Source organism: Emys orbicularis, chromosome 1, assembly GCF_028017835.1.
Source record: "Emys orbicularis isolate rEmyOrb1 chromosome 1, rEmyOrb1.hap1, whole genome shotgun sequence".
Lineage (NCBI taxonomy): Eukaryota > Metazoa > Chordata > Testudines > Emydidae > Emys > Emys orbicularis.
The window spans coordinates 148,350,846-148,376,214 of NC_088683.1; the positions used below are offsets into that span (position 1 = coordinate 148,350,846).

Genomic DNA, 25,369 nt, shown 5'->3' on the forward strand with positions numbered 1-25,369 from the left:
TCTGCACAGAGAAATGGAAATCCTAAACCAGGGACCGAAAAAGAAACTAATCCTACCTACGCTCTAAGTACTAATCTACTATAAAACCAGAAAACTATTATAAATGTTCAACAAAATACACAAAGCATTTACTAAGGCATGCCAAGTAATTCCAATGACTGTCACAGGCAGTAAGAAGCAACTGAGGAGGCTCTGGGAAGGCTGGACCCTTTATACCAGCATACAGTGGCATGCAGCAGAGGGCACTCGAACTGCATGCCACTGTATGCTGGTATAAAGCATACCACTGAGGGGATGGGTACCACTGAGGGGAAAAATTTCTAGCAACTGCAGGTGGGGCACATGCACACAAGGGTGGAATGTGCAATCACTCAAAGAAGGGGATACACAGTTTGGTTGTGACAGCAGGAGGGTAGTCCCAGGGAGGGGATATTACAGCTGCTTTGTGACCACTGTACACTGGCTGTGTTGGCACAAAGTTGACACAACACAAGCATGTCCGAATTTTTCTGTAGTGTCCAGCATGCTTTTGGGCACTGTATACAAATCCAGTGTATTCATAACAGCAGCTACCATTTTATTATCTAAGTGCTGAAAGATAAAGTTAGTAGTTCAGGCTGTTTAAAAGTAAACATGGAAGAGACACTTCTACCTTTCATTTGTTTTGTTTTTTTGGAAGTTAAATCACTTTTATTTGTGAGGAACGTCACCCACACTGCACATTTTCATATAGATGTTACAAAGGAAAGCAGAAATTTCTCCTCCCCGTGTCCTGAAATTAAGCAGGACTGGCACAAAAACAAACAAAAAATCCCTCATCACACCTGGGAGGTTTTAGCACCAGCGTCCAGTAAAAAAGCTTTTGACTTAAAATTTCATTTCTTTGGTTGGGGTTTTCCCCCCCACTTTCTCTTTTCTTAGTTTGGTACCAAAAGAAAATCTGGAGGGGAAAAAATATATATATAATAGCGAAATGGTGTAATTTTAAAAAACCCCGCAGTGGCCATGGAAGCTGGGGAGGTCGCTCTGACTCTCACTCTCTCTCTCTCTATGCATCTGTTGCAGGCGTTCCCTGGATCTCGGCTGCTGGTATATTTTTTATTTCTCTTAAGTTCCGATGTTTCAAATCTTCATTGTTTTTGTCACTTGTTTTCATTTTATTGCTTGGATCTTTCTTTGGTGTTATTTTTGTAATTACACTTTAGGACACCTGTAGAAAAGGTCAAATTAAACAAGTGATTTCTTTATTTAATTCTTCAAATACTCCCCCCTCCATTAACTCCTAGGCCCTGTCTGCACTAACTTTTAACCAAGTTTGTAGCTACAACAGCAAGGAATGTGGTATAAAACAATAAACATAAATAAAAATAAAAAGTAAGATTGTTGGCTCTAAGCACAACTTTTATCCTTGTACAACACTGTTAGTAACTATGACCAGTCACAGTGTGCTTCCCTTCTCAGTGACCTTGTCTGGCACATGATTGTCTACTTGTAACCAGTTAAATCTCACTTATTTTGCAATGTAGACAGGACCCCCACTTCCCAACAACGCTTGTATAACCAGTTGGTTGCTCCACCTTCCTCCAAGATCTTTGAGTAGGTGGCCATCCTGCATTCCAAGCTGCTGGTGCTGCTCTATGTGCATGTCCGCCAGGCACTCTGCCCCCTGCTGAGGTGCTATGTGACAGTACCAGATATTTCCAAAACCCACCAACACAAACAGTGAGGCAGTGTAGCAAGTACAGACACAAACACCATTGACACGTCTCATGACCTAGTTACAAAGATACTGTTGAGTCTGTTATATGCATATCGTCTAAAAACTGTCTGATGGAAAACTGACTTTACTGGAACAGTGTGTATCTCAATACAATCATAAAACAGTTTGATATTTCTTGTATGGACAGGAAGAAAAGCATGGCCTCATGTTATCCAATTATGGTACACAGGCCTTTAAATATCAGGGGACCTAATCCATCTCTGATGCAATTCCTTTGATATCAATGGAGTTATGCCAGGCTTTCATTTGGCCCCAAGGCTGAGCCCTGAGAAAAATCTTCAGGATTGCTCCTGATAGATTCTATTCTGGGATGAAATCTCTCTTGCAGCCATGCTCCTCACCCCTATTCCTAATGTCTGGTCTTCCACCCACACCTGAGTCCTAGATGAAGTGTGGGTTGGATAGGAGCATGGGGGCAGATCCCAAAACAGAGAAAAATAATTTTTAGGAGGGAAAATAAATGGAAAATAAGGGTGAGTAGGTTGGACTTCAAGTGTCAAGAAAAGGAAATCTCCACCTGGAAATGCTTCTGGGATTGGGGCAGGGGACTCTGCACACACAGCAAAGGGAACTGTGGAAGATTTCAGAATCATTTCTGTGCTATGCAATAGAATTGTGGGGCCAGCATCCCAAGGCTCCATGGCTGCCATCAAATAAACCCAACTCCCTCTAGATGCAGTGTCTGAGAGGATATTGTCAGGTGACTTTTGTGAGCCTGTCCTGGAGATAGACAGCCCTGTCACTGTGCAAAGGGGAAATTAAGATGGTAGTGGCTTGCCAATTATTAGGCCATAGAGCAGTGGTCTCCAACCTTTTTACGCCCAAGATCACTTTTTGAATTCAAGGGCAACCCATCTACCTCGTCCCTTCCCCGAGGCCCTGCCCCTTCCCCTTAGCCCCACTCCACTCACTCCATCCTCTCCTCCCCGCCCCCCTCCGTCATTCACTCTCCCCTACCCTCACTCACTTTCACCAGGCTGGGGTAGAGGGTTAGGGTTTGGGAGGGGGTGTGGGCTCTGGGTTGGGGCCGAAGGGTTTGCAATGTGGGAAGAGGCTCTGGGCTGAGCCTGGGGCAGGGGGTTGGGGTGCAGGAGGGGGTGTGGGCTCTGGGAAGGAGTTTGGATGCAGGAGGGGGCTCTGGGCTGGGGCAGAGTGTTGGGGTGCAAGAGAGGGTTCAGGGTGCTAGCTCTGGGAGGGGGGTCAGGGCTGAAGCAGGGGGTTGGTGCAGGAGGGGGTTTGGGATGCTGGCTCCAGGAGGGGGCTCAGGGTTGGGGTGCTGCCTCCCGCCAGGTAGCACTTACCTCCGGCACCTCCCGGTTGGTGGTGGAGCGTGGCTGCCGCTAAGGCAGGCTCCTTGCCTGCCCCGGCCCCACGCCGCTCCTGAAAGGGGCCAGCGCGCCCCTGCGGCCCCTGGGGAAGGGGCGGGCAGCACGTGGCTCCATGTGCTGCTCCTCTCTGCAAGCACCGCCCCTGCAGCTCCCATTGGCAACAGCTCCCCGTTCCCGGCCAATGGGGCCTGCGGGGGCGGTGCTTGCAGGCAGGAGCAGCGTGCAGAGGAAGACCACTGCCACCCCGCCCTCAGGGCCACGCTGGCTGCTTCCGGGAGCGGCGTGGGGCTGGGGCGGGCAGGGAGCCTGTCTTAGCGGCAGCCCCGCTGGAGAGCACGATCGACCGGGAGATCCTCTAGGATCGACCAGCCAATTGCGATCGACCGGTTGGTTACCACGCCATGGAGCGAAGGAGAAAATTTCACTCAAACTCTGGATTTTCCTATATTCCTTACCTGAGGGATGGTAAAGGTGCCTCGGGAGCCGGACATTATTCAGCACTGCTCTGCTCGGTCACTGGAGCAGGGTTCTCGGCAGGTGTTTCGGCCACCTTGGTCTGAAAGAACAAAGTTGCATGGCAAAGTGATGATTTCCAGCCCCTTCCTCTATTCAATATTAGTATCAGCAGGGGTGAAAGTAATTGAGGACACTTACCGGGATGGGGCGGGGCGGCTCTGGCCCCCGGAAGGGGAGGGGCCTCGGGCGGAAGGGGTGGGGCTGGGGGGTCAGCATCCCCCAGCCACCACTTCCAGGCCGCCTGTCCCACGCTGCTCGGGGCTCCGTGTTGATTTAAAGGTTCTGGGGCTCCGGCCGCCGCTGCTGCGGTAGCGGCAGCAGTGTCCGGAGCCCCGGGCCCTTTTAAATCGCTGGCCCCAGGGCAATTGCTCCCTTCAGCTGGGGGCGGGGGCGGGGGGGGGGGGGAAGGGGCAGGGGTTAAAGCACTGCAGGGTCCTTTGCCGTGGCAGGGGCCTAGCAACGTTACAGCGCTGCCGTGGCAAAGGACCATCCTGAAAGCGCTGGGCTGGGTGTGGGCTGGTGCGGGTTCTTACCGGTACAGAGTACCGGCCTGTACCAGCTCACTTTCACCCCTGAGTATCAGTAATTGAGGCTTGGAAATCCCAAGAAAAATGAATCCTCAAACATTGACCATAGTAGAGTTTTGCCTTTAGCACACTACTTCCAATTCAGCTCCAGCATGGAGGGAGATCAGCTGTCTCATGTGGTTTGGGGAATGAGACTCAGAGACTTTCATCTTGCTGGACTCTGCAACTAGACCCTGTTTGAAGAGAGATGGATGGCTCAGAGGGAGTGGGGAAAGGCAATGAAGTTCCATCACCTCAAGGACACTGGTTCCAGTTCAGGAATGGCCAACAGTTATTCCCATCTCATGGCTGTTTACCATCCTGTGTGAAATGAGTTGTTGGTTCTTGAGCAAGTTTCTAGTAGGACAGGTGATTATATCAAATACAACCACCCTCACATTTAGCACCAGTTTTGGCAGCCTCAACACCAAACTATGACATCCCCTGCCCACGCCTTTCAACACAGGATTAGGCACATGGGCAGCAGGTGAGGGAAGCTAATAGCTACAGAGCTGTCTTAGGTGTACATGTTGGTAGCACCAGTCCCAGAACTCAATATACCTCTCCCCATTGCCAGGGATGCTCTCACCTCACTGCCATCTTGGGATGGAGCATTGGGCGGGCGGGGTCGGCGCCGATAATTGTATGGGCGCCGGTACCCACGACGGGATGGCTGCTGGCTCATAGCATTAGCCTCGTGCTGGTTCTCCTTGTTTTCAGCCTCTCCGACCACTGGTGCAGGCCGTGGACGTGGGGGTCCCCTGAACAGGGGGAGATACAGAGAAAACAGGTATTTAAAAAAACCCAGTAATTGCTACCAGTAGAACCTCCCCAGGTGATAAGAGACATCTCAAGTGAGTTCCCTTTGAACTCTATCAGACCAAACTTTAACTGGATTCAGCTGTGAATCAGAGATGGTGCAGACCCATGAATTCATCCAATCCATCTCCCTGCAGCAACAAACGACAAGATACCCACCCCAACCCCTTGTAGGCTTCCTTTCCTGCCCTACAAGAACACTTTTGGAGAGTGTCAAGCCAATACAATTGAAAACGGTGACCAAAAAATGTACTGCCCACCACCCAGTTTCCATTAGTTATGTGGCTTAAGCCATCCTGACCATCACCATAGGAACTAGGGGCCAATACAGCTTTCCAAAAATAGAGGTTTAACAGCAAAGCCTCAATCACTCTTGATTTACAGCAGCGCAAAATCCTGCCCACTGATCTCACACAGAAAACAGTATGTAATTACTCTGGCTTCAAATGTAGTAGTGAGTGATGTCATCCCCATAGGAAGAGCGCACAAAGAGGATATGGGACTTATTATTAGTCAAGGTGTTCAAGGCTTGTGTTTTGGCACTAAAGGACAATGATTCTAGTCCCAGTTCTAACAGAGTAAGTGTGATTTATGCTGAGTCTGTGTGAAGAATGTGGAGTCATTACAGCTGAGCAAAAGATCTGACCTTACTCCAGATGAATGCAGTTCAGGGCCTCTTATCTCAACTCACCATTCATGCCCTCTTTCTGGGATGAATGAGACACATCCAGGACAAGCATCTGAATGGTCCTTTCAAATTGGAGGGGCTTAGTTCATTAGAAGTGGGACCAAGTCTTAAAAAGTTTGGTGGTTTCCAGGTTCAAGCCTTGGATGAAAATTAGGCAAGTCCTGATTTTACCTAAACCTGTTTGTTGCACCAGTCCTACTCATGAAACCAAAGAGGACTCAGAGATCTCCTCAACCGATGTGGTGGAAGCTCCACTGAGAATCATTTAACACTAGGACTGGAGAATTTCCTGCTGAGTGAAGGGAACAATCCTATATTGCCTGTGGAATATGGAAAACATGTAACCCAAAAAGAGTCCATGAACTTGCTGTTGGAAGGCACCAGTGCTCATGTGAAATCCACCTGACCTGTCACTGTGTTATTTTTATCCCAGTCATCTAACCAGTCATTTTGTTCTCTGGGAGGGGAGTAAAAGCAGTCTGATGAGTTCCCCCCCCTTTTAAAAGCACCACATTTTCTGACAGGAATGGCAAGAATAACTCTTCTTTACCCCTGCCCCCAGTCAGTTATCCTGAGCATTCAACAAATTTAGGGCTGGTCTATACAGGGAAGACACTGTGGAATAAGATGAAGTTTGAATTTAAAGCACAATAGCTATTCCAGACTCTTATTCCACAGTAAGAGTGCCTTTGTGCAGTTTAGCTTAATCCACTTTCCCAAATGGATTTAATTTAAGACTTGGAAGTGGATTAAGCTAAACCACATGAAGGCACTCAGGGCTTGGCTACACTGGCGCTTTACATCGCTGCAACTGTCTCGCTCAGGGGTGTGAAAAAACACCCCCCTGAGCGCAGCAAGTAACAGCGCTGTAAAGCGCCAGTGTAAACAGTGCCCCAGCGCTGCCATTTTGAAGTTTCGAGTGTAGCCACGGCCTCAGTGAGGAATAAGTGTACACACAAGGAAACTGTTGTGGAATAGTTATTTCCCCATGCAGACAAGTCCTTAATCTTGAGGTCCTCCCTCACACCTAGCCAACTCCCAAGTCCCTGCAGAAAGTGTCCGAACAGCAGGATACTACAGAGTAATTGCAATGGCCTGATTAAAATCAGGACTCTAACTGTTCTTATAGATCTTGAAGGGTAAGACTCAAATAGTCTGTCTACACTGCAAAAAAACCCACAGCAGCAAATTTTAGAGCCCAAATCAACTGACTCAGGCTCGTGGAGCTCACACTACAGGGCTAAAAAAAGCAAGTGTAGTTGTTCCAGCTCTGGTGGAGCACAGGTGGAGGGTCTCAGAACCCGGGCTCGAGCCTGAGATTTGCTGCTGTGTTGGGTTGTTGGTTGGGGTTTTTTTGGTGCAGTGTAGACATACAGGAGAACAGGTAATGTGTGACAAATTTTAGAATGTTACCAATTGTTGAGACACCAGAGACTAGGAAAGAGGACAGAGAATCACATACCCTAGTTCCACACACACACACACGCACGTCTCATCACCCCTCCTTCAGCTTCCCCTCTGTAAAATGGTGAGAATGCTTTTTACATACAAATCTTTGTAAAGTATTTTGAGTTCTGGGGACTCTGTACCAAAATGTTATTAGGTACTATATAGGCATTGTGACTGCTTTAATCCAGTGATCGTTTGGATAGGAGAGGGTGTATGGTACATACCTGCGATAGCGTGCGCGATAGGAGGGATTCCGATGGATTTGCTGATGAAGCTGTGCTCCTTCTGGGACCCCATCCTTGATTTCTCCATCACCACCCTAAAACCAAACAAAAGGATTATGGATGTGTGGGCAGCTGATGGAGGATTTCTAAACTACAGACTGTTGGAGTGAAAGCCAGCTAGTTCTTCCTCTTCTGATCACAGGACATGATATGAGAACAAAAGGGAACATGGTAAAATTAAACAACCAGTAAATTTAGAACAAATCAAAGGCAATGTTCGTTCATGCTGCAAATGGCTGATCTGTGGAACTCACTGCTGGAGGGCATCAGTCAACAAATATGGTTAGATTTTTTTTTTTTTTAAAAAAGACTGTATAACAACTTTGTCCATTAAAGGAACGGAAAACTCATACTTCAAGGTACAAAATAATCAGTTGCAGGGGACAAGAAGCTTTCAAAGCATTATACCAATTAGCCAAGTGCATTATAGGGGTTTCTCCTTTTTTGGAATTGAAGGAACATCTAATATTTGAGGCAGTATACTTGACTATATGGACCAACGAGCCGAACTGTCAGGAGCAAGATATCAGGGCAGATGGACCAATGGTCTGTATGGCCATTCCTATGTATCAAAGAAGGAACAACAACTTTGTCAGAGTAAGAGCCTTCTGACCATGAAGAAAACTCGAAGTACACAAGCCAGCAATGCCCCTCTCCTTCCTCAAAGGAAACAGATGGTAGAAAAGCCACCTGAGGATGCCTATTCACTGCTCCAGAGAGAGGCAGAAACCTTACCAAAAATCCTTCGGACACATGCTTGGGGGTGCCCCAATCCAGTGCACCATGTGCTCTTGTATTATTCATCGCAAGAAGAGATGCACTATGGGAAGAAAGCTATTGATGGAAAGATGCTACTTCTAAACACTTTTGGGACCCTAGGTATCTCTTTGTGTTGAACCTCTCTTGGTTGAAAGCCACTCTCTAGCTCTGTTAAGTCACCTGAAGGGAATGTCCATTGTGACAAAGACTGTTGCAAGATACGCCAATATTATCCAATCCTACCCAGTCTAAACTATTCCAAACCCAATCCAAACTGTATCTCTTGCCACCCAACGAAGTAAAGCCAATACATACTATGGAGGGTTTGCAGGACTGGGCTTTCAACATAAAATAATTCTTCCAAGTCAGTCTAGGGCAATCTATATAAATCCAACTCATGCAGTCCACATTTCGATCTACTCCAACACAGATCAGCGCCTTCCCCCTGCTCCCCCCGCCTCCTGCGTGCGGCAATGAGCTGGTTTGTGGCGTTCAGGAGGCTGGGGGGGAGGGGGAAGAGAGCGAGGACGTGGCACGCAGCCTCCCCCCTCCCTCCTGAACACTGCAAACCAGCTGACTGCTGTGGGCAGGAGGCAGAGGAAGGAGGGGGTGGCTGCATGCTGCATCCTCGCTCTTCCCTCCAGCCTCCTGAACGCCGCAAGACAGCTGATTGCCTTGGGCAGGAGGTGGGGGGAGCAGGCAGGCGGGAGGTGCCGGGGGGGGGGACTGCCAGCTGTGCACAAAGCAGGCAGCCAAACGACGTTATAGCGGAGCATTGCACAACTTTAAACGAGCATGTTCTGTAACAGAGCAGGGACGTAACATCGAAACATTAAGCGAGAGGACGTTAAGTGGGGAGTTACTGTAATCCATACCAAATCAATCCAATTCAAGTTTATTCAATCCAGGCCACATAAACACAGCATCTCTAAACCAGCCTAACCCAGTTTTCATCAAACAAATTAATTCAAACAAGTGCCAAGGAAATTAGAGATAAAAAAAAATCCTATTAGGTCATCTTGTCCATGATGCTGACAAACCAGGATCGTTCCTTTCCCTACTTGGTATGGTCACCCTTCAAATACTTGAAGACGAGTTATCATAGTCTCACATAATCATTATCTATCAAAGCTATAAATATTTAGTTATTTTAATCTTTCTTTACAGTACATCTTGCCAGCCCCTTCGTAACATATCTATCCCACTATTTTATTTTATGATACTAAGGTTTATAATTTAAGCCTGTATGTCTTGTTACCGAGATTTGCTTATATCATTATTCCTGTGGGACAGGATTGCACACATGCACCAGGAAACGAAATACAGAATCTTTTGGCTTTAGGGTACTGATTCTGATGGTCAGTTTTGGGCAAAAGCTATCATCAAAGGCTGCAAAAGAGATGTCAGATATGGAATGATTTTAGTGAGTCTCAACCAGTTCCTAGTTAGTCAGCTATTATACCACCACCATCACCACATTTAGCATTAACTGAATTTTTAACTTGTGATCTTAGTAGAGGGGCCATGGAAAATGAACTTTCTTCAAGACAGAGGTAAGATACAATAGAAAGGGTAGTTATGTTTGGGAAGCTTGTAGTGCTGCTCCTCAGTGTACCAGATCTGTGGGAAAAAATGGACTTTGGTCTCCAGGTGTTGACAATCTGAGTCTTTTCACTAATGCTAAAACTCATGGGATAGGGATAGGAGGAACATCCCCCCTTCCCCAAAAAGAATATTAAGATGTCAGGTCCTTCCTGGGTCTTTTCTGCCTTCAAAGTTTCCTAGAGGCACAGACCTGTACTAAAGACACTTGCAGTTTCACATGCTGTGCCTGCATATAGCTATGCCAACTATTTTTAGCAGCCTGACAGGGGCAGCTGCTGAGGTGGAGGAGGGGTGGAGAAGAGCAGGGAATGGAATCAAGACAATGAAAAAACAGAGAGCATGCAAAAGAAAATGGCACATCAGGTAATGCCATTTGTTGGTGGAAAAACTGACAGACAGAAAAGTAACCAGAGGAATCCCCATCAAATGCTGGCTAAATGGATAGTACAGATAGGGGTAATCATCTTCAATCTGAAAGGTGTGAATACCCAGGAGGGAAAGACGACTTGGGCATTTAGAGTGGTTTGAGATAGAACTATTACTCTTATCCCTTTGGAATAAGAAGGCTCTCAACATACTACAAAACAGGGGACACTAAAATCCCATAGTTTCAGAACTCTCCCCTTCCTTTTTCTTTAAAATGAACATGGAAGAGCCTATATGGATGTTAGGACCCCATATCCCCCCCCATCTTTCATGGAGTGGATGATGTCTGGGCACAAACTGAGTTAAGACAGACAGCTCTAGATTAATAGTTTCCTCCAAGCGAGATCCGTTGAACAGCAGATGATCCATAAAAGGCGACATCTTTCAGAATTAGCAGAGGGGATGGTGGGAAGGATGGAGAGTTACTGGCTTGTCCACAAAGAATGAAAAGTTGGAGAACTACTGAAATATGAAGGCTACAAATGCACAGAGGAGGCAACAGGTGTCCCATGGCTCCAGTGAACTCCACAGGTCACTGCAATAGGTGGGAGATTGCTGGGTTTCTCAATCACCCCTTCATCAGAGAAAGCAGAATCCTGCTGCCTCAGTCCTCCCAAGCCCTGCAATTACCATTTGAATGTCAGAGTAATGTAACTTAGTTATACTTTTTTGACGGACAATTATATTGTTGTTTAATGAGGATGGAAGTGCACCAGCAGACCAACCTGGAAGTTCAGTCACAACTGTGTCTGAATCAGTCCACTGAGAAGCAAATTCACAGACGTAGAGGCAGATGGGGCAGCAAGGGAGAAGGGAGCAGAGCAGGGCAGGGGAGTAATCATAGTTTCCAGATGCTGTTTTACCTGCGTGCCATCAGCATGGGAATAGACCCGTGAGCGGCGGTCAAAGGTCTGTCCCGCGCGGTAAGGTGGGAAGAAGCGCTGCCGATATTGTGGGCGGCGCAGCTGGTTCCGTGACCCTGGGATATGCCCTTCGGTGATGAGAGGATCCAATCCTTCACTGCTCCCGCTCCCCTCCTCCTCCTCCTCCTCACCCGGGTACTGGCGAAGCAAAGAAACACAGAGTGAGAACCAGGAGGAGGAAGGAGGGGGCAGATGTCAAACCAGTGCCTCCCCTACACAAAACCAATGCAATTCTAGACTGCACACACTTGAGCACCTTATCAGGGAGGAGACAGTCCCTTTCTGTGACTCCAGTGCGAATGCACCAGGACAGCAACATCCAGTTCCAGGCACTGCAGTGCCAGAAAGATGCAATCACAATGAAGGGAATGGGGGGGGGGGGGACGGGGACAAAAAACAAGAATGATGAAGGGGTTGGAAGTTCTGATTTAAGAGGGAAGGTGGAAAGATAACATGCAGCCTAACTAAGGAACAACTCAAGAGTGGGGAGGGGCATAATGTGAACATCAAGGAGCAGGAACTGGTTCTAGGGAGAAGGAGGTACCAAGAGCCATGATTGGAAGCAAATACCATTTCATCATTCCCTTTGTGTATTTGCCTACTCTGGTCTTTGTGCCTTCTTCCATGCTAGCCACAGGCCTGCATTGTACTACCTTATCCTAGCATGCATACCCACCAAATTCCTCCTCAAGACTCCCTTGCGCTGCAAAGCCCAATCCAGATCAGCAGGCCCCTCCCCGGCCCCCTGTAATGGATGTGTGTGCTGCAGACAGATGATTACTGGAAAAGTCACACTCCCCCACATCTCTGAGGAGCCAAGACTAGAACCCTAGTCCTTCACCTTGAACAATGTAGGCCTGTACCATTTGAACTACAGGAAATCCCCTTTACCAGGTTTAGGGCAGGTCTACACTTGCATCAGCACAGCTGTACCAATGCAGTTGCACTGCTGTAGTGCTTCTGGTGAAGATGCTCTAAGCCAGTGGTCGGCAACCCACGGCCGGCCCATCAGGGTAATCTGATTGTGGGCCGCGAGACATTTTGCTAACGTTGACCGTCTGCAGACACGCCCCCCCACAGCTACCAGTGGCTGTGGTTCACCGTTCCCGGCCAATGGGAGCTGCGGGAAGTGGCGGCTAGCACGTTCCTGCGGCTACCACTGAAATCCCATTATGACAATATCACTAGTGCTACCAATTTTTCAACTGATCATTTTAGCATAGCTTCCAGCCAATATACATGGCCCACAATCCCAAACCATTTCCCATGCCTTTGACGCTGCAGAAAAGTCCTGCGACAGCCTACGTATCTGCCAAAACCTCCATCTTTCCCATGACAGCTTCCAAAATGCAATTTAATTTAAGTCTTGCAGCATCTAGAAGAGAGAAAATTTAGGGGCAATGTAAAACCTGTGAATTGAATACCAAAATAAATAACTGAGGGAATACTATACTCGATTGGTCTTTTCATCTGAATTATTTAATTTAGTAAAATCCTCCCCCTTTTCATTTAAATGCAGCTTCCGCAGAATTTCTAGTTTAGACATGGAATCCAGGATTTTGCTATAGTTTGTTCCTACTACCAATGAAGTCAATGGCAGAAAACTTGTTACACTTACTACCTCGTCTCCATAATCTAGAAGTGACATGCAAAAAAAAAAGTCTCCTTTTTCCTTCTTTATGGAGGTACAAAGAAAGTGTGCGTTTCTCCAAAGTGGATTTTATCTCTTTTTTAGGCTTTGAAACATCAAGACAATCAAGTCATGTCTTCCTTATTTTTTTGCTAGAGCACTACTACAAGGACCAGTGCCTGCAATTGACAGGAATTGGGTGTTTGTGTTTTTTCATTAAGATCTTCTTCTTCTCAGGTTTTTCTTTAGTCCTGACAAGCAGTTCACACCTTGATTCTCCACTCTGTTACACCATGTTTATGCCATTGTAAACGCCACTGACTTCAGAAAAGGTGAAGAGTACATAGAAATCATTTAGCATAGTTAAGAAACAAGTGTATTAGTGTTTTTAGACAATTTCATCAAAATAAAATCCTTTCCCTCGCAGTTCCACAGGAGACTGAAGCCTGGATGCCATAATCCTACCAGTTCTTTAGCCATCTATAAAGTCTTCCAGGAGGGAGTAGAAGAGACCTGAATTTCTAATATTTAAAAAAAAAAAAAAGCCATTGTGCAGGGGTCGGGAAAGACAAAAACATTTTAAAATATTCCTCCAGGTTTCTTCCCATTATAGATTATAAAGCAGAAAAAAAAAAGGCACAAGTCTAATTCCTCCACTTTTGCAGGAACATACCAGTTACCTTAATGGATCAGACTCAAGGTCCATCTAGTCCAGTATCCGGTCTCCAGCAGTAGCCAGCATGAGATATTTAAGAAAAAAGGTTAAAAATCCTGCAGCTGGAGTGGGAGGGCCTCCATGAAGGCCTCATCCTAATAGTCAGAGACTGGCTGTAATCATGAAACTGTATATCCCTTTCAAGACCTTCCTTTGAGCATTAATTATTATAACTCTGAATAGTCTTATCTCTATACAGAAGCTCCCCGACTTACGCAAGCATTCCATTCCGGAACGCCTTGCGTAAGTCGGGAACGTATCTCTGACGATTAAAAAAAAAAAAGCTTACGGAACTTTTTCCGTAAGTGCGGATTTCTGTAAATTGGGTTTGCGTAACCTGGGGAGCGTCTGTAGTGCTATCCCTCTTTGAATCTTTCTAACTTTTTGGCCTCAAGAACGTCCCCTGAAAGCAAGTTCCACAGTCCAATTATATATTTCCTTTTGTTAGTTTTGAATTTGCACCTTTCAATTTCAACATCCCCTTGTTTTTCTGTTATGAGACAGGGAAAAACAGAAGCTCTAACACACACACGCACTTTATATACTTTTATCAGGTCTTCTTTTAGTCATCTTCTTTCTAAGGTAAGCCATCCCAATCTTTTAATTTTTCTTCATATGACAGTCTTTACCATGCTCATCCATTTTCATTGCTCTTCTCTGAGCCCCCTGTATTTTTGCAATATTGTTTTAGAGATGAGGTGACAAACACTGCATGCAGTATTTTGCAGTGACCCAGTCCTCAGTTAGGCTATTCCTACTGTGCAGAAAGGCAGAGGCAAGCCAATACAAGGGAGATAATCTTAAAATGTAAACTTTAAAAAGGAAAAACCCAGAAATTTGGTAGGGACAAGAAGATAAATAAATAAATAACAGAACACTAATATAAAGTAACAAATACTTGCTTAGGAAAATAAATAGTAAAGTATCATCACAACAAAAGAAATTTGTTAATACCATGCTGTGTCACCCCAAGAAAGAATCAGCTCCTCCTCTTCCCTGAGCTTCACCCCAGTTATCCCAGCACCTTCAACTGTCTCTGGCTTGCGATGGTCCTTTGCTTTGACACTCCAATGACCACATCTCTTTCCTCAGGTCCACTTTTGAACAATAGCTCCTCTACCTGGACAGCCAAGGCACCCAAACTGTATTCCCTGTCCAAGTCCCAGTGGTCAACCTCATCATTCACATGGAGGTATGCCCCTCACATCCAGGCTCCTTGCACACCACGTTTCAGCCAACTAGCTTCCTCTGGCAAATCCCCTTTTTACCCCAGCACCGCCTCTTTTTGTCTTCTCCTCCTTTAACTGCCTTCCAATTCCTTCCCCCTCCCCCAGCTCTCTCATTGCCAGTCTCTCTCCCAGGACAACATTCTATGCTACTGCATCACAGCTGCGGGCCTTAACGTTATCCCTCTTGATTGAAACTGCAGGAGGGGCTAGTCCCAGGACCAGGGCAACTACAATTCCAGATGAAACATATCACTGATTCATGTAATGGCATTATATGCCATTTCTTATGCATCTTGTTCTCCTTTGACTGCAGCTGCACACTGAGTAGAGGTCTACATTGAGTTGTCTACAATGATGTCCAGGCCCTTTTCTTGTGTAGGATAGTTAAATTAACATTTGCCCTCTTGTTGCCCATTTACCTAGCTTGGTCAAGTCTATGTAGTTCCTCACAGTCCTCTCTGGTTCTGACTAACCTAAATAAGTGTTACCTGCAGATTTTGCTACCTCACTGCCCTTTTCATTGTTAAACACTAGACTCAGTACAGAACCTAGAGTCACCACACCACCTTTTGCCATGATGAAAGTTGACCATTCTACTCTGCCTTCTGTCTCCTAGCCAATTTTTGATCAAATGACAATACTTTGCCTCTCATCCTATGATACTTAGCATCTTTAGTAGCCTCTGGTAAGAGACTTTGTCAGAGACCTTTTGGAAGTCTAAATGAATTATTTCAACTGGTTCTGCTTTGTCAACTACTTCATTGACAAGGCCAAAGAATTGTAATAGTGTTGTACTAATCTATTTTCCTTTGCAAGAATTGTAGTGAGTAGACCCTGTAATAAAACATCTAGAAGATTATTTTTAGTTATTGTTTCAGCCAGGTTACCAGGTACAGATGTACAGCTTATAGACCTATAGTTTCACAGATCACCGAGCCTTTTTAAAATACACATATGTTCGCCACCCTCCAATCCTCCCATATAGCAGCTATATTTAATGAGAGACTGAATGATTTCTGCTGGTATTTAGGGGCACTACACTGTCCTGTTTATGTACTGGATGGAGCACATCGATAGACTGTCTGGAATCCCAGGTGTTCCCTATGCCGTGTTTTATGGCCTTGGCAATACACACCCTAGTCAAGATTGAAGGCACTGGAGCAACTATGCTGAGGTGGGAAGCAATAGGTACCATCCTGAAAGTTTCTGACCCACTGGCATTCAGGACCACTCTGATAAAAGATAATCCTTTGTGCCGGTTGAAAAGTGGATTTCTTCCAGTTAATCAACAATCCCAAAGACTGGAAGAGGCTGTATATATACACTGAATCGCTGAGGAGAGATCCTGTTGAGAGCTAGCTGTTAGCCAGTCAACCAGACATGGGTAAACAAATATTGCTTGGTGTCTGAGGAGTGTAGCAACCACTATGAGACACTTGGTGAACACTCACAGGGCTGTGATAAAGGAAGGACTCTAGTGTCTTGTCCCCACACAGAACCTCAGAACTTGATGCAAGCATTTGGATGCTGCATGAAAGCAGGTGTTCTTTAAGGAAGCCATAAATGCCCCCCATCGTGAACATCCTGAATGTGAATGGTTATATGTACCTGTTGAGGTTTCTGAGGTCCACAATGGGTCTCAGGCCATCATTCTTCTCAGGGATCAGGAAAGAGAAAAAATAAAATCTTTTCCCTTCAGGGTTTTTGTGGAAACTCCTCTATAGCTCTTCTTGAGAAGAGAATCCACTACTTCTGATGGAACTGTCTCAGAATATGGGTCCCTGAAGAGGGAGGTGGCAAGATGGCACAATGAAGAACTGGATGGAGTATTTGTCACTGACAGTGTCCAGTACCCAGCAATTGGAAGTAATCCTATACCAGACACTGTAGAAAAAAAAGACTGGATCCAAAGGATAGGGAGACATGACGTAAATTGGTGCAAAGCTCTCAACCACACCTCGCCAAACTTTTGGTTAGAGGCCAATGCTGAGGGCCACGTGGCAAGGAAACCTGATTCCATACTGCTGAGGCCAGTAGCAAGTTTAGGAGGTGGCTCATATCACCTTTGGGATTGCATGCTTTTGTGTTGTGAGGGAACCTGACTTCGAAAGTAGGAAGAGCAGACCTCCTCCGAGTTGAGGAAGAGGATAGTTAGCCACCAAGAGGAGGCAGAGGCCTTAATGTTCTTTAGAGCTTCATCTGTTTTGTCATTAAAGAAGCCCAGGCCCTCAAAGGAGTACACTCTATACAGATGGGCAACTGTTCTTGCACTTCTGTGCAAGGCATCATATGCTGCTTTTAGGGAGCACTTAGCAAGCACACGACCCTTAGCAACCAGTGTCCTAGTTCCTTTCTTCTGTTCCTCAGGAAAAGATTCCAGGATGTGGCTCATGGCATCCACAGGGCATAACTGTAATGGGACATGTGGCTTATAGTTGGCCACCCAAAATCCTAATGAGACAGGTAAGTAGGAACATACTACCAAAATATCCAGTTAATATCCCCTCTGACAGAGAGGGTAGAGTGGGACACCCTACTGACCCTTCTTTCCTGTACCGCAGGTAACAGCATGGAGTTTGCCAAGCAACACTATAACTGATGTCCTTCACATGGTTTAACATAAATCCTGTCTGCTCTCTTGGAAATGAGAGCAGAGAGAGACAGATATCCTTGGGCACAGCTGTAGACAGAGCAAGCTTCTCCCTGGTCTGCATTTGTAACATGATAAACAGGGGATTGATATCTCTGGTGCCATAACCCCTGTTTGCAGCTGGAGAACTCTTGCCATTCTCCCCACTAGTTACTGAAACAGTATCTGTTCATAAGAAGGGAAACCGATGAAGCATCAATTTGTTCTTCTGATGAGATACTATTTGTATGTGCCTACAAAAGGAACTTGAACGTTTCCTCTGAAGGAGTCTCATACTATTCCACAGATGTGGATAGATCCAAGGGGTCTCTTACTGGTATCAATGTCATCAAAGACAGGCTGTGTCAGTGGCAGATGAGGAATAGGTGCTTGTGAAGGCATTGGTGCAGAGGGAAGGTTTAGTGTTGGAAGGGGCACTGGTGCCAGTGCAGAGAGATTGGCCTCAACCTCCAGCAAGGCTTTCATGGAGTCCTGTACACAGGGCAACACAGGTTGAAGATGGCCCTGCAAGATATCCTTCCATGATACCTTGATCTGAGGTGGGGGAAGATGACCAATGTCTTGAGGTTGAGTCAGGAGACCCTCCAAGTTAATCTCCAAAAGGGATTGAAGGTACCCCCAAGGCAGTTCTGGATTAAGACCAGAGAAATCAGTATAGAGACAGAGTTCAAGCAGCAAAAAAAGCAAATGGTGGGTTGGCTAGTTGCCTTGTCAGTGGACACCCCCCACAAACTCAGGCACACAGATATCAAAAGACATCACTGCCACGTGAACCAATGAGGAATCCAAATTAGTTATTCCAGTTCCTGAGAAGCATGGAGAACAGGCGACAGCAATGCCATGAAAGTCTTCAAGGCCCTCATGGATTGAAGGGTATGAAGGAGAGGGATGTGGCTTCCTCTCTCTTTGTTATTGCCGCCTCTTGAGTCAATGCTAGGTTTGAGATCTTAGCAATTGGTGCAGATATTGCCACTGTGTAAATCTAAAGTGGTACAGAGCCAAGGAAATTCCAATCTTCAGCCCATGATAGTTCTGGCCTCAGGGCTCGCAATTGTGCGTCTTGGACCCTGTGTCAGAGGATCTCAGCACAGAGGCTGAACGGAATACCTTTGACAGACCTGTCAGGTTATCAGGCTGTAGGCTTAGGTTTGAGGCTGCAGGCTCATCTCAATCTCCCATGTGGTGCACGGAATGAAAGTATAGCACTCTGCACAATGCTTTACCCAGGCATAGGAGGCATCAGACTCTGGAATAATCCCCGAGCAAAAAGTGCACTGCTTGAAGCCCTTGCATAGACAGGGGCCTAACATGGTCCCTGTACAGGCAAGGAAAGCAACTGTTTATTCCATCACCTTTTAGGCCAGCGTAGACAGAACCAAAAAGGAATGAGTGAAGAGAATAGAGTGAGTACTTCACTATGCAAAGAAATAGAGGCACATTTTTAAGGAGGAAAATACTTCCACAACCAAAAGCCACTTTTCACATCCTCCTAGAGACAGACACCAGGGAGGTATCTCTTCAGAAAAGCTCAAGTGGCTGAGTGTATTGTGTCAGCTCCAACATCGTGGGTACATAATATTGGTAGAAGACAGTGGCTGGTTAACCTCTCCCTTCTGGGCACATCAGGAGGAACATACCACTTGCCTCCAAGTTCAGCTGGATTTGTTCATCATGACATAGTGCTTAACTTGGAATTCCCTAATCCTCACGCAGGGAATCTCAGGATCTGGGGTTGAAGTGGGAGTGCTGAAACAAAAACTGAGCCCAACTTACATTACGAGGTGGTCCACGGCGTCTGCCATAATAGCCACGTCGATAACGGCGCCTGTCTGCAGCATAACGACTGCCTTCCACGGGGACTCCATCTGGACCAGTGACATTGGCTGCTTCTGCACCCTGAGATAGAAACAGAGAGAAAGGACGTGATGAAAAACAGGCAAGAGAACAAGAACCAAGTGGAAGGCAGACAGACCCAGAGAAAGGAAGCAAGATGGGGAATCAAAACATCTCCCTGTTTCCATAATTACAGAAACAAGACAAGAGGGGACTGTCTTCCCTCCAAATAGCACGTTTCTTTGACACTGCTTATTTTTCCACTCCTCACAAGCCTCATATGGCAAGAATGCACAAGCAGGCCAGGTATTTTCAACCTCATTACCAGAAAGAGATTCACAAACTATAGGGAGTTCAGAAGATATCAGCAAAATGATCAGAGGGCCAGAAAAATTTAATTGAATTTTGAGGAACAAAAACTAAAACAAACAACCACCAACCAACCAAACCACACACAACACAAAAAAACAACCCTGAATATCTACAGATTAGATAAATGACAATTAACAGGAAACATGAATCTACAAGTATTTGAAGGGTTCAAATACCAAGGACAGAGAGAATTATTCAGTAGGGTACAAAAATGTGCATGTACAGACCTACAGCCTTCCTATTTAAAAAAATTAATCTAGTCAAATAAGAAAATTTTATAACCCATAGGAGTAATGGGATGAAATTAAAGAAAAACAATTCCAAAGTGGAGATCCTGATATATTTTGTAAAGATTTATTACAGGAGAATAGTCTCCCAAGGGAAATAGTAGAAGTTCCATCAGTGGAGTAATTTATCACTAGACTGAACAGAGCACTAGAGGACGTATACAAAGGAATGATCCTACATCCAACCCCATTGGGAGAAAGGTGGCAATGGACTACCCAAGACCACTTAGGCCTTTCTCCATCGCTCAGATTCTCTCACCTTCTCTCCCTCGACCACATCAAATTCTACAGTCTCTCCATCACCAACACTGCGTAGGTATTTCCGTGGGTTGTTCTTCTTGATCGCGGTCTTTAAAGAGACAAAACAGTCACCTTGATCAAAAGTCAGAGGTGGAATGCAACAGAAATCAGATTCTCCCAGAGCAGTTCCCCGATAGCAAGTTAGTGGCTCGCGGCAAGGAGATGGAGTGGCTGCTACCTTTGCCTCTGCCCAATCTCAGACTATTCATGTACAGCCTCACTCTGCTTTATTCAGAAAGGGCACTATCAGTGATTTAAATGACCTTTAGCATCTTATTATCTCAGTACCACTCAATCCTTAACAGAGCATACCCTCTACCTCACAGGGTGTAATGAGAGATATTATTCTCATTTTTAGACATCGAACAGAGGCACTAAGTAGATAAAGTTACTTGCCCAAAGTCACACAGGAAGTCTGCTGTTGAGCCAGGAACCAAGCTAAGGTCTCCTGAGTCCTAACTCACCCTCTGATGCTCTAGACCATCCCTACAACCCCACTGGCATCCACATTGGCACTTTCTCCCCATATAGTTCAAAGAGTACCATGGTATCTGTGACAAATACTCTTAATGCTCTCACTACAGTGATGTTTCTGTATCATATAATGGAAGGGATATTTGACCCTAGGTGTTTGTCTGCGTAGCAGAACCAAGGGCAAGAAGAGGAGGCCCTTTCTGAAAGTCACTTAACACCTACAGTTAAAAGGTCATTAATAATGCCAGACCAAGTAGTATTAATGGTTCTAGCCCTCTTCCTAAGCAGCATCCCCCACTCCCCCCCAAAAAAGTTCAAACAGGGTAGGGTCAGAGAATCAGATTGAGAGATGCTCAGTCACAGGAGGATCTGAACTTGCTAACAGATACAAGTTAGTTCTGTTCCTGTAACTCAAGAGGGAAGTTCATCTAACTGCTTGTGGTGAAGCATAAGATTAGATTAGACTAAATATGCCATTTTTTCTCTAATGCTCTGGTCCTTTGTTTTAAGAAGGTTGTTGCATTGGTTGCAAGTCCCCAAAGGGAGGAGACACAAGTGCCTGAAACCCAATTGGACCTGCATGGCGATAAGTGTTTGGTATACATGGGATAGCGTACTTAGGTCCTGATCTAATTCCACACAGACACAGGTACAGGCAGTAGGCCCAAGACCTGACGTCCTTTCAGAGACCATAGAGGGCAGAGGCACAAGAAGCCACACTACCCTGACAGCATCTTGAATTTCTCTTCTCTGTGGACAGCCAAGGAGAGATGGGCAGATGGGAATTGGGCTGAAATCTCTTGATGGATGGCAATATTAACTGTGCATCCCTCTACCCAGACCATCCCCCCCTAATCCAGTAGTGCCTGCAAAGTGTCAACAAAGGGAATGCAGGAGAACTGTGCAAGGTGTTTGCAACAAAATCTGAAACTATGCAAAACTTCTGGCTTTGGGCTCTGTTCCACTATCAATGGTTCTAGAGGGCTAGAACCATTAATGCTACTTGGTCTGGCATTATTAATGACCTTTTAACTGTAAGGTGTTAAGTGACTTTCAGAAAGGGCCTCCTCTTCTTGCCCTTGGTTCTGCTACGCAGACAAACACCTAGGGTCAAATATCCCTTCCATTATATGATACAGAAACTCAGCCCATATTCACTGAAAGGCTCCTTGAGCAATTAGTGGGCTACCCCTACATCTACTAAAGTCAATGCAATTTATGCCAAAGATTTTACCTGAAGCACTATCACAGAAATGTAGGTTTGGAAGGGACCTCAAGAGGTCATCTAGGCAATCTTCCTGTGCTGAGGCAGGATTAAGTATACCTAGAAGTGTTGTCAAGTGCTTTGAGATCGTCACATGAAAAGATGCTATATATAAGAGCTAGGTATCACAATTAACAAACCTGGACACAGATTAGATCAAAACTAGGAAAATTTGATACCAGCACTAGACTTGAAATCTGGAGATTTGGGTGCAGTTCCTGTCTGTGATGCAGACTTCTGTGGGACTGTGGTCACATTATTTCATCTGGTTCAGTGTCTCCTGGCGCACTTCTATTTGTCAAATGATGAAACTAATACCAGATTTACCTATATCACAGTGGTATAGTAAGGATAAATTCATTCAAATTTGTGAGGTGCCCAGATTCTATGGTGACTGAGGACAGACTGGATAGTTTCAAATGTGGTATTATGACATTTATGGACAGAAAGATTGCAATTCTGAATATTTCAATTAGATAAAACGGTGATAATAGAAATATATTGTATATGGACAGATTCGGGAGCTATACTACACAGAGACAAAAAAATTATTTTGAATTCATTCAAAATTGAAACAAAATAAAACACACAGATTGTAAATGAAGGAACAGTTCACAGTTCAGGACCACTGCTGAAAGAACCTTAAGGGATGCTAGCTCAGTGGTTTGAGCATTGGCCTGCTAAACCCAGGGTTGTGAGTTCAATCCTTGAGGAGGCCGTTTAGGGAACTGGGGTAAAAATCTGTCTGGGGATTAGTCCTGCTTTGAGCAGGGGGTTGGATTAGATGACCTCCTGAGGTCCCTTCCAACCCTATGATTCTATGATCTATGCTAAAGGAGCACTTGAGGTTGATAAGGCCATTGCAGAGAAACTAAATGAATTCTTTGCAACAGTCTTCACGGTTGAGGATGTGAGGGAGATTACCAAACCTGAGCCATTCTTTTTAGGTGACAAATCTGAGGAACTGTCCCAGATTGAGGTGTCATTAGAAAAGGTTTTGGAACAAATTGATAAACTAAACAGTAATAAATCACCTGGACCAGATGGCATCACCCAAGAGTTCTGAAGGAACTCAAATGTGAAATTGCAGGACTACTAACTGTAGTCTGTAACTTATCATTTAAATCAGCTTCTGTACCAAATGACTGGAAGATAGCGAACATGACACCAATTTTTAAAAAGTGCTCCAGAGGCGACCCTGGCAATTACAGGCCGGTAAGCCTGACATCAGTACTGGGCAAACTGGTTGAATAGTAAAGAACAAAATTGTGACAAACATAGATGAAATAATTTGTTGGGGAAGAGTCAACATGGTTTTTGTAAAGGGAAATCATGCTTCGCAAATCTACTAGAATTCTTCGAGGGGGTCAACAAGCATGTGGATGAGGGGGATCCAGTGGACATAGTGTATTTAGATTTTCAGAAAGCCTTTGACAAGGTCCCTCACCAAAAGCTCTTCAGCAAAGTAAGCAGTCATGGGATAAGAGGGAAGGTCCTCTCATGGATTGGTAACTGGTTGAAAGATACGAAACAAAGGGTAGGAATAAATGGTCATTTTTCAGAATGGAGAGAGATAAATAGTGGTGCCCCCCCCCCAGGGTCTGTACTGGGCCCAGTCCTATTTAACATGATCATAAATGATCTGGAAAAAGGGGTAAACCGTGAGGTGGCAAAATTTGCAGATGATACAAAACTACTCAAGATAGTTAAGTCCCAGGCAGACTGCGAAGAGTTACAAAAGGATCTCTCAAAACTGGGTGACTGGGCAACAAAATGGCAGATGACATTCAGTGCTGATAAATGCAAAGTAATGCACATTGGAAAACATAATCCCAACGACACATATAAAATGATGGGCTCTAAATTAGCTGTTACCACTCAAGAAAGTTCTTGGAGTCATTGTGGATAGTTCTCTGAAAACATCCACTCAATGTGCAGCAACAGTCAAAAAAGCTAACAGAATGCTTGAAATCATTAGGAAAGGGATAGATAATATGACAGAAAATACCATATTGCCTCTATATAAATCCATGGTATGCCCACATCTTGAATACTGTGTGCAGATGTGGTCGCCCCATCTCAAAAAAAAAGATATACTGGAATTGGAAAAGGTTCAGAAAAGGGCAACAAAAAATGATTACGGATATGGAACGGCTGCTGTAAGAGGACAGATTAATAAGACTGGGACTTTTCATCTTGGAAAAGAGACAACTAAGTGGGGATATGATAGAGGTCTATAAAATCATGACTGGTGTGAACAAAGTAAATAAGGAAGTGTTATTTACTCCTTCTCGTAACACAAGAACTAGGGGCCACCAAATGATATTAATAGGCAGAGGTTTAAAACAAACAAAAGGAAATATTTTTTCGCACAATGCACAGTCAACCTGTGGAACTCTTTGTCAGAGGATGTTGGGAAGGCCAAAAACTATAACAGAGTTCAAAAAATAATTAGATTAGTTCATGGAGGATAGGTCCATCAATAGCTATTCACCAAGATGGCCAGGGATGCAACCTCATGCTCTGGGTATCCCTAGACTTTGGTTGCCAGAACTGGGAGTGGATGACAGGGGATGGATCACTCAATGATTGCTATTCTGTTCATTCCTTCAGAAGCACCTGGCATTGGCTACTGTCTGAAGACAGGATACTGGGCTATATGGACAACTGGCCGTACTGGGTCAGACCATTCTTATGTTCTTAAACACCAAAGAGGGATAGGAACTTTTAAGGATGCTAAAGGGGCTGCAACTAGAAGAAATTAGTTAAAATTTCAGGAGGAAAGTTCCAGGAAATATTTCTTCATTTATTTCATTTTGGAATAGCCATAGCCTCCCCAATGAGAATGGTAGAGGCACATCACTTGGGTCACTTATAACTGGTAATAGACAGAGACCTAGGTAACACACCAAAGAATGATCAGGCCGTGGCCAAGAACGATAAGCAAGATGAGGCCAAATAGGTCTTTCTAGCTCCAGATTCTGCATGATTTGGAGCCATGGCAAGAGAGAAACTGTTAATACAAAGCAGCCATGTATGATCTAAGGAGAGAAGTATTTTAATCTGTATGCTGTGTATATATAAATAGCATCCAATAGCAGCAAATAAAGAGTGTTAACCCCCACCCTGATCATAAGATCTGCCTGCTCCCCTCCCACTGTGTGAGTGGAGGGTGGGTGTGTCCCTTCAACTAGGTCAGCCTTATTCTAAAGAGATTACATGTGTAATCCAACCCCTCCTCCACACTTCCCAAGTGCTGGGGGAGGAGTCCACAGAGGCAGGGAACAGTCACTACCCAGAGAGGAAAGAGGCAGTTCAGAGCAGGATGTTTGTGTACGTGATTGATAGGACTTTGTAACTGCCACTCCCTGCTTGACTTTCCTTCTCACTCAGGCAGGCCTCAATCTGCTTGACTGAATCACTGTACCATCCCAAGGGGAGCTGAGATCCCTCCCAGCTCTCATAAATTCAG

The 25,369-nt window shown here is 45.2% G+C and overlaps 1 protein-coding gene across 3 annotated transcripts in view; it reads right to left on the reverse strand.

Annotated features, from left to right (window-relative positions):
* Positions 1–1,111: 1,111 nt before the first annotated feature.
* The window catches only part of YBX3 (Y-box binding protein 3), a 35,864-nt gene continuing 11,606 nt past the window's right edge, over positions 1,112–25,369 (reverse strand). For 2 of the 3 annotated variants that reach the window (XM_065400275.1, XM_065400276.1), the window contains exons 4-10: positions 20,119–20,208; positions 19,141–19,263; positions 11,084–11,281; positions 7,371–7,465; positions 4,780–4,951; positions 3,564–3,664; positions 1,112–1,210 (exon numbers count right to left, since the gene is read on the reverse strand). In XM_065400275.1, coding sequence (XP_065256347.1) covers positions 3,599–3,664; positions 4,780–4,951; positions 7,371–7,465; positions 11,084–11,281; positions 19,141–19,263; positions 20,119–20,208 — 744 coding nt within the window. In that variant the 3' untranslated portion in view covers positions 1,112–1,210; positions 3,564–3,598. The remainder of the gene's footprint in view (positions 1,211–3,563; positions 3,665–4,779; positions 4,952–7,370; positions 7,466–11,083; positions 11,282–19,140; positions 19,264–20,118; positions 20,209–25,369) is intronic. The other variant, XM_065400277.1, reaches the window with a different exon arrangement.